General features: G+C 41.4%; 2 protein-coding genes across 8 annotated transcripts; one reads left to right on the top strand and one right to left on the bottom strand.

The window, feature by feature from the left end:
* The first annotated feature begins 310 nt into the window (after positions 1–310).
* Positions 311–5,843, top strand: LOC103973851 (transcription factor BHLH062). Of its 7 annotated transcripts, XM_065121232.1 has the most exons (6): positions 751–795; positions 1,206–1,279; positions 1,524–1,769; positions 3,258–3,376; positions 4,244–4,371; positions 5,197–5,843. In XM_065121232.1, exons 3-6 carry the CDS (start codon positions 1,726–1,728, stop codon positions 5,629–5,631), a joined length of 726 nt encoding a protein of 241 aa, XP_064977304.1. In that variant the 5' UTR covers positions 751–795; positions 1,206–1,279; positions 1,524–1,725; the 3' UTR covers positions 5,632–5,843. The 7 variants fall into 7 exon arrangements, with proteins under 7 accessions (XP_064977303.1, XP_018677146.2, XP_064977302.1 ...); XM_065121231.1 differs by lacking the exons at positions 751–795; positions 1,524–1,769 and adding an exon at positions 311–321; XM_065121230.1 differs by lacking the exon at positions 1,524–1,769 and having other exon boundaries at positions 658–795.
* Positions 5,844–6,591: 748 nt separating this feature from the next.
* On the bottom strand, positions 6,592–8,653 carry LOC135619327 (pentatricopeptide repeat-containing protein At1g26900, mitochondrial-like). The gene has a single exon (XM_065121229.1). It carries the CDS (start codon positions 8,583–8,585, stop codon positions 6,720–6,722), a length of 1,866 nt encoding a protein of 621 aa, XP_064977301.1. The 5' UTR covers positions 8,586–8,653; the 3' UTR covers positions 6,592–6,719.
* Positions 8,654–9,141: the final 488 nt, after the last annotated feature.

The raw sequence follows: 9,141 nt of genomic DNA, 5'->3' as shown, positions 1-9,141 counted from the left end.
TGATAAAATTCTCTATTTCATATTAAAAATAAACTAAATTCTTATATCTGTAAATATTTGGTCATTTTGATTGTGAAGAAGCAAGCTTATCAAATAATATTCTTACGTGATATTAGAACATGATAAATCAAATATTTTATGGTCATATTATTATGCTAAAGAATAATAATAATAATAATAATAATAATAAATAAATAAATAATTTTTTAAAGATGGTCGATGCAGAAAGGGCACACAACATCGTGTCCTCAACTGAGGAAGGCTCGACCGGGTGTCGAGTGATTACGATGGAGTCCCACCAAACCAGCGGCGACGACCGAGGTTTCTACGGTCAACACCATCCTCTGCCCCTTTATGTCTTTCGTTACCCGCGGCGAGCCCTCAAGTGGGTCCAAGAGCTTTCCCAATAACATGACAGGTAGTTCGAGGGGGAATCAATCAACGTACCAGAAGCATCTCTCCCTTCCTGCTTCTACACGCTTCTTCTACGCCTGCCGCCTTGCTTACGGACTAATGAACCGAGGTGGGCCTACAAAGCAGAATGGGACGCCTAGTCCTCTCATGCGTGCGATTTACGCGTGAGAAATGGACGTGGCTGCCTAGGAGGGTGTTCGCCACACGCGAGTGCGTGGATTCCTCTCTCCACCTGTTCTCCATTTCCTTGGTCTTCCCCTCCTCCTCCCCCAACTCCCAACTCCGTCTCTCTCAATTACACCCAAATCAAACCAATCCAAACCCTAATCGAAGCGCGAAGACTATCCAATCCCTACTCCTCCTCTTCTCTCGACGACCGAGGTGATCACCGCATCTTCTTTGTGCCGATCTCTCCTTCCAATCATTCGCGTTTTTTATCTGTGTTCTTTTGTTTTGTTTCGATTTACTTGATTGGAGATGCTAGTTCTGCTGCTTAACCCTGCGATCGTAGTTGAGTTTTGGGATGGTTGAGTCGGATTGATGCGATTCTCTTGCTTGACCTTTCTTACTGCCGGATCTGGAAACCTCAAAGGGTTGGAACTCTGCTTGTGAGGTCTGCTGTGATCTAATCGGTAGCTTCTAACGGTTTGATGTTTTAAAGGGATGGTTTTTGATTCGACCTGTTGATTTTGATGAAGCAATTTGATGGATTGCAAAATTCTTTGGGGTTCATTTCCTCCCTTCTCATTCTTTCTGGCAGTACTGTCTAATTAAAGGTAATGGTTTATTAGGTTTAAGGGAGAATGGTGTCGGAGGATCCCGCTACCACTGCTAATGGGTCAATCGTTGCAGCTGAATCACCAGGGTTTGTTACTGACTCAATGCCACCGTTATATGGCTATGTTATTTGTTTTTTGGTACTTAGAATTGCATGCGGTGACCGGATCCGTAACTTTATTGTTCCGTTTTTTTTTGACTATACATGCGTATATGTGATAAAATACATGTTCTATTATATTCTATCAGAAGCTGGTGAATCGTACAGTGTAAAATCTAAGCTATATGCAGTTCCTTGAATTAACAGAGTTTACTATGCATATGGTATGCAGAACCTGCAACGGCTTTGCCTGGTTTTTGGAGAATAATGGTTGATACTTTCTCAGTAATTTCAACCATAAAGCAAGGCGGATAATCTTGTTAAGATCCCTCATTGGGAATTCCTACGTCTGGATGCCACGAAACTTCTGGACATGGCCAAGTTAGGAATGACAGATTCTATCATGTTTTCTTTCAAATGCAGATGATAGAACTATGCCTTTCTCAAATTTGATGAAAGGATGCCCAAAAAATTCAAGGTTCTCATCTTTGTATGTTGAATGTCATGAAGCTCAAGTGCTATGGAGTTAGGCTGCAGGTGGTTAAGGTCGATAATGATATTTGGTTTGGCTTATCCATACTTATATTTTCTATTTATAAAATCCCTGGAATATGAAGCCAACTAGAGACAAAGCCTTGCAACTTGTTTAACACTTCCATTTCTCATACAAGTTAGGTTGTGTATGTGAAAGTTATCTTGACTGACATGTGGTGTCTGGTTTTAATTGACATTGTCCGACTTGGTTTGTTCTGAAAGGAGTAATTTCTCTTAATAAAATACCAATGTGACATGTGGTTTCTGGTTTGAGTTGACATTGTCCAACTTGGTCGGTTCTGAAAGAAGTAATTGCTTGCCAGAATACCAATGCCTCCGAACCCATTTGCAATTTTCTTGATCTAATTAGCTATCCTCTTTTCTTCTTTCCTTATCTACTTCTTTTTGTTTTAACTTTTCTTTGCACATCTTGGATTCTATTTCCATTTCTCCCTTTCCCTTCTCGAGCCTGGCCTCTTTTTTCCCTTCCACATCCTCTTTCCTTTATTGTTGTTTTCTTGTAAATAGCCTTGGTCCTATGCTGTCCTAGAATTGAGGGCCAAACTTTGCTTATAGTTTGATGTCCCTGTGTTTCGCCCTTGTTCTGTGATTATTTGTTGTTTATCATCTCTGCTGCACTTTGTGGTTCCTATGTTTCACAATGATATTTTTCTTCCTAGCTGGAGGTTGACAGGAATTATTCGCTGTCCCAAGCACCATAGTGTGGCACCACTATCCTATTCTTTTCATTGCCCACCTTCCTCTAATCATATGTCCAGCTTGGGAAATTGGATCCAAATCATGACTCATCAGGTTGAGTTCTTGGATAATTGGCATGGCAGTTAAGGTGGTTTTCTATTCCTAACCTGATGCCTCATTGCATGTTACATAGATGCAGTATCAGTTCTTCAACAATACTATAACTAGGTACCAAAACTTTGTGAATGTATGCATTGTAATGTAATGCACAGTTAAAATAATTCTTGTTTCTCTTTTCCTGTTGCAGTATAATTGTTTATCACCAGAACATAGACTGGAGATTCCGTTGATGGTTATGGCTGATTCATCTGTTGATTTTGTCTTTTTAGCTTTTTGGCTTGTGTTCCTTTTTAGAGTGACCAAGATCAATCAGTTATAATTTGCTTTGACATATTGAAGCTTAGACTTGTGGATCCTTATTTTCTTCACTGAATTTGTTGAATTTTTCTTGGACAACTGTGCCTAGAAAATCTGTTAAATGAAGTATAAGCTTTTATTTTTTTGTTTTTTATGTAAATAATAGAGGTAAATCACGATATTGATAATCTAACTTATTTAAGAAGTTGCGTATGCATCTGACTCTTATGAATCTTGTCAAATACTTCTTTTACTGTTATTTTTTTTCTCTGTAGCATCTTTCATTTCTATATCTCTGAGAAGTTTACTGTTGCAGGTCTCTCACTGATAGAAAGAACCAGAGTAGAGTTCCAAAGAAAATGCACAAAGCTGAAAGAGAGAAACTTAAACGTGACCAGTTGAATGAACTCTTTCTTGAGCTTGGTCATGTGCTTGGTAAATGTCGCCCCTTTCTGTTACAGTTATTTGGGCTAAATTATTAAGTTGCATAGGTGGTGTAACTGGAACAAAATTGACTGTCCAAAGGGAACAAGGTTGGATGTCTGCTTCGGACCAGATAGCTTCGTCGGAGTCCTTTTATTGAATGCTTATTTCAATGTATGTAGATTGGATGTTCCTATTAGTGAATCTAGACATTTTATAGTTTTATGGAAACTCCTTGCATTTCTACAGTATGCTTAGTCAAGAGTTCATCACCAAGCTTTAGAGGATGTCACTAAATGCCAGCCAGTTATAAATACCATGAAGTTGTAAATGGAGCATTCTTGATCTTGAGATTGCATTCATAATAGAATAGGCATCTTCATTTTCTGAAACAAAAGCGGTGGATCTGACTGTAATTATATTTGTTTGGGGCCGGTTCTTCATCTGATGTGTAGAAATTATTTTCAGTCTGAAGCAACTGTTTGACCTTCTGCTTGTGGGAAATGATCTATATGATTTTACAAGACTATATTACCTTTTTAAATTTCCTCTAAATTTGAAAGAAGCATGAATCAGGGGAAATTTGCTAGTGAGTGTTCTTTAGAAACCTTATTTAAAGCGAGCAGTATACATTTTCAGTATTAAATTTCCAGTGTAGAAGTCCACTCCATATACTGGCATTGTAATTTGGTTATTGGTTCTGTGCTATGTGACTGTAGATGTAGTACAAGCTGTTATTTTTCGCAAGAGATCTTTTTGTATGATTGCCAACTATAATACTAATTAACTAAGAAGCATACAGCTGTCTGTGCAGCTGTGACTATGTTTTGTATGTTATATTGAATAAAGAGCTTCATCCCATTTTAATGTCATATACAGAACCAGATCGACAAAACAATTGTAAGGCTTCCATATTGGGGGATACTACCCGTGTACTTCGAGATCTTTTCGCTCAAGTAGAAACTCTCAGAAAGGAAAATGCTGCTCTGCTAACCGAATCTCGTTATGTAAGATGCCCAAACCTAACTGCACGCTTTCAGATCCTAGCAATAAAGTATATTGTTTTTGGTCGGTAATTGGTTAATGATATTGACAATATATGTTCAGTAGTTTCCATGTATAAATTAACTCAATCATAAAAGAAAGACATTTTATAGTCATTTTCATAAATAGATGCGAAAAAATAAAATTATACTATTTTTAGAATATATTAAATAAAAAAGAAAGATATTGTATAATCTTTTGTGTATGACATATCTCTAGTAATTTTTTGTTTTGACTGAAGTCATGTCTCTGTCTCTTGCTTGCCAGGTGTTGTACTAGCCAGCTTGTTTGAAATTTTCTAGCATGCTGCAGAAATTCTGAAGTTCACTACAACCTAATTTTCCATAGCAGTAGTTTCTGCCAATTTTAAATAACAAATTCTGCATGTTCTACACTTAAGAAAAGTTATACATTGTAAAGTTGATAAAGTAATCTGAACGTATGTCACAACTGTGCAGTTTGTACGAAGACAAGTTAATTGCTTTCATTCAGTTTAAATTTACTTTCCTCTTCATCCATATATATAATTATGGATATGAACAGTGACACATGTTGCAGTTGCTCTTGGAGCTGTCATAAACGATCTTGGTTGCCACCTGTAGTATATGATTTTTTAAACATCATTTTTCTGCAGTTCCTTTTCTAGTTGCTTTCATTTTTTGGTAATTGGGAATTGGGACTGTGGCTCTGATTAGGAGAGTGACAATCCTATCCTTGGTTAGTAGTGTTCCAATATAACCTTCTGTTGGTTTAGTGTACTAAACTCCTATATGTGGTGAATGTATTAGGTTACCGTGGAGAGGAATGAGCTGAAAGATGAGAACAATGCTCTGCAAGCTGAAATATCCCAGCTTCAAACTGAGCTACAGGGGAGATCGTTGTCTGTTACCATGTGGAATAACAACACTAACTCAAGCTCTTTCACTCAACCACAGCCAACAGCCACTGTGCTTCCGATGCAGCAACAACCAATCATTATTGGATCTGTGCAAGCAAACCCCGTCCGGGAGCTTCAGCTCTTCCCAGTGGAAAGAATAACCACACCACCATCAACACCACCTGCACCACCTTCTCAGGTAACAAGACCACATGCCAGATATCCAGCTCCATTGGACTTGTGGCCAGGTCAGTTGCTTTCTACACTTCCACGGACCTCACAAGAAGAAATATGTGGCAGCAGTAGCATAAGCACTGGCAGCAAGGAGGGATCTGATAAAGTATGAGCCAGTACGTAAGATTGAGACATGTACATCAGGGATTTGACAAAATTTTCCCACTTATCAATGGCTAAATGAAGAATGTCATTTAAGCATTACAAGAATTCTTGCTGATGATGTTGCCAAGGGAAAAAGCTTGAGTTGGTGGGAAAGCAGTAGTTAGTTTTGAGAAACATATACATATTTTGTTGTGAATCAATGAATTCAGGTTTCTTCAATTTCTGATTCTTTAGTTTTCATTTCCCTAACCCAAATTTTCTCTCCTTGTTCCATCAAGGAATTAATGATTTTGGTATATGATGTTGATCCCTGAGAACCTGGTCCATTACCGACCAGATTTTCAAATGCTTGTCTCTCTAAACTAATCTTGCATTTATCTATTTTTCCTTATAGTGTGCCAATTATTCTAAGCTGCTGTCCTATCCTTATCCGAATTTTTTTTTCGTATGATGCACCTTTTACTTGCAACAGTTGTGATTAAATGGAAGGACAATAATTAGGGTTAGAGGAAATATTGTTTGTTTGATTACATAAAGACATTTACGGTCCAAGTTTAAAAGCTAATCTATGATATCTATCAATGGCTACAATTGAATGTTGGCAGTGAAGTATTTGTATCAATGATTTCAGAAGGTGATTCCTGAGCAATGTGATACTTCTCTGCTGATTGTACTTGTTTGTGAATTTTAAAGGGGAAAAAAAAAAGCGAAAAACATCCTCTCGAGGATCCAAATACTTGGGCTAGAAATCATTGTATTAAATTTGTTTCATGTTACTTTAGAAGCAGTTTGAGTTCCTCAAATTGCATCATCAGATGCTTTCTTTTGAGCATTCTGGGCATTTTAGTGATGGGATAAAGCACTGATAGGAATCATGCAAGATACAGATTCGAAACACTCGGCTAAACATAACGAGTGCCAAAAGCATCAACATTGTGCAACCTACCTAATTTCTCAGATAAACACAGATGTGATATTATTTACCCTTTAGCAAATCAAAGAATCTAATAAATACATACACACACATACAATTCTTCTGCTTCTTGTCCACATCATCTCCTCTACCTGTGTCCCGTTAAAACAACCCACAGCAACTCAATCGCCCATAATTGTTGTGGGAAGAAGGTCTGGCACATCCATTTCAATCAAGCTGCGGCCAGCTTCCTTCTTCTCCATTGCATTATCCGCTCCTACGGATCCTAGTTGCTCGATATCTGCCCATCTATCTGCAGCGGCGTAGGTACTCGACAGAAGGATGACGTCGCTCGGGTGTTCATCGCCCAAGGACACCAGAGTTCTCTGCGCTACTTCTCCAAGCTCCACATTCCCATGGACCCTGCAGGCCGCAAGCAAAGCGCGCCATGCCACAGCATCCCCTTCAAAGGGCATGCTCCTTATGAGCTCATGTGCTTCCTCCAGTTTCCCCGCCCTACCGAAAATATCGATCAGACATCCATAGTGTTCCATCTTCGGCGAGAGCCCGTATCTGTAAACCATTCTCTCGAAGCATTCCTTCGCTGCAGCTACCAGTCCGCCATGGCTACAAGCACTGAGGACTGACAAGAAGGTAACTTCGTTTGGCCTCGTTCCCTCATCTTCCATCCGATGAAAGAGCCGGAGAGCAGCCTCTGCCCTGCCGTGGACTCCAAGGCCCGTGATCATGGCTGTCCACGCCTGGACGTCTCTGTCGATCATTCCATCGAACACCTTGATGGCCTCATCGAGGCACCCACTCTTGGAATACATATCGACCAAAGCCGTCCCCAGAACAGCATCCAACTCTAAACCCTCCTCCTTTATGTGTTCCTGGATGTGCCGGCCGACGACAACCGCACCCGAGGAAGCACAGGCTGAGAGCAACCCCACGAATGTTGCTGAATTCGGCTTGACTCCCTCATCCTTCATCCTCGCGAGTAAAGCGAAAGCTTCTTTGATGGCTCCAGATTTCACGTACCCATCCACCATGCAATTGTACAAGACCAGGTCTTTTCCCTTCGTGGCATCAAATACCATCGCTGCTGAATCCATGCATTTCGTTTTCGCATACATAGCTGCGACTGCAGTTGCCACGTTCAAGTCAGAATAGTAGCCGGATTTAATGCAGTAGCAGTGCAGTGCTTCACTTCCATGGTGAGACAAATCTACCGAGGCCGACAATGTGATAACCATCACAGCGGCATTAATCTGGGAGAAGCGAGCACGCATCTCGCAGAACAAGTCCACCACCTTTTGGGGCTCGGATATCTGAAGGTACCCACTCATCAGCGCGCTCCAAGAGACGGCGTCGTTCTCCTGGGGCATTTCATCGAACATCCGTCGGCCGTCGTCGGCCGCCCTCCCGCATCGGCAGTACAGATGGATCAGAGTGTTCCGGACGTTGACATAAAGCTGGAACCCGATCTTAAGCACGAGGCAATGGAGCTGTTGCCCGGCTCGGAGGGCGAGGCCACGAGCACAGACCTTGAGGGTGGGGACGAAGGCGAACTGATCCAAGGCGACGCCGCTCGAGGAGCGCAGCGAGCTGAAGACGGAGAAGGCATCCGCCACGGCGGGGGTGCGGGCGAGGGAGATGCTCCGGAGGAGGGCGGTATAGTGGAAGAGGCAGGGGGCGGGGACGCGGTCGAAGATGGAGCGGGCGTAGGGGGCGTCGGCGACGGCGGCGGCCGCGGCGATGAGCTTGCCGACGGGGAAGGGGAGGAGATCGAGGCCAACCTTGATCGCTAGGGCGTGGGCTTGGCGGAGCTGCGGGGGTTGGAGGCGCGACGACCGGAGGAGGCGGGACAGCAGCGCCGGCCACCGTCGAGTCGAGTTGGTTTGCATGGCCAGCGACAGGTCCGTAGCACTTGCCGAAGTCATGCACTCATTCTTAGAAACAGGTTTGCCCTGCCGTACGATACGCGTGCGAGCTGCAAGCGTATCCCACAATTCGCTTTGGTGTTCTCGGTCTACTCCGTCAAACATCAATCAGCTCTATGAACGTCTTCGCACTTTAACCGCCAATAAGCATTTGCCACGTGTGCTGTGACAACCTCGCGCATTATTCAAACGATGGAGTGTAATATGATAATATAACATTCATTATTCAAACGTTATATGATAATATATTTAATATATCATTTTTTTGGGATAATTTGAATAGTAAGAATTCAAGACAGGATTTGGATTTGAATTTGAATTTAGATTCAGAAACTTAACTTGGTGTAGCTATTCTTAGGCTTTCATTTCAAATCCTTTATATATCTACCTTTGGATTTTTATTAGCACAAGCGGTTGTACCTGTTGATATTGATGATCAGTTACGAAGGTTTCAAACAAATCCACATGAGAGATACAACAGGTTAGCCCTCTTTTTGTCTTTTTCTCTTTTTCCTAACTCGGAGAACTTAGCCTTGATGCAAACACATCGTGGAAGAATGTGATGATTGATTGAATGATATAAAGGATAAATCCGTAAATATATAGACACAAAAATATCATACATAGATTTGTGAGCTAACAATAAAAACATTGGGCAAAA

The sequence above is a fragment of the Musa acuminata genome, chromosome BXJ2-8 (genome assembly GCF_036884655.1).
Source record: "Musa acuminata AAA Group cultivar baxijiao chromosome BXJ2-8, Cavendish_Baxijiao_AAA, whole genome shotgun sequence".
In the NCBI taxonomy this organism is placed as follows: domain Eukaryota; kingdom Viridiplantae; phylum Streptophyta; class Magnoliopsida; order Zingiberales; family Musaceae; genus Musa; species Musa acuminata.
Note: the sequence above shows the minus strand (reverse complement) of the source record. Positions and strands in the feature narration are given on the sequence as shown.

Excerpts from the sequence above, each read along its gene's own strand:
- LOC103973851 (XM_018821601.2), top strand. The coding sequence starts at position 542 with ATGGGACGCCTAGTCCTCTCATGCGTGCGATTTACGCGTGAGAAATGG. Across the intron at positions 796-3,257 it reads CTCTTCTCTCGACGACCGAG|GTCTCTCACTGATAGAAAGA; the intron begins GTGATCACCGCA and ends TTACTGTTGCAG. Across the intron at positions 4,372-5,196 it reads TGCTAACCGAATCTCGTTAT|GTTACCGTGGAGAGGAATGA; the intron begins GTAAGATGCCCA and ends TGAATGTATTAG.
- LOC135619327 (XM_065121229.1), bottom strand. The coding sequence starts at position 8,585 with ATGTTTGACGGAGTAGACCGAGAACACCAAAGCGAATTGTGGGATACG.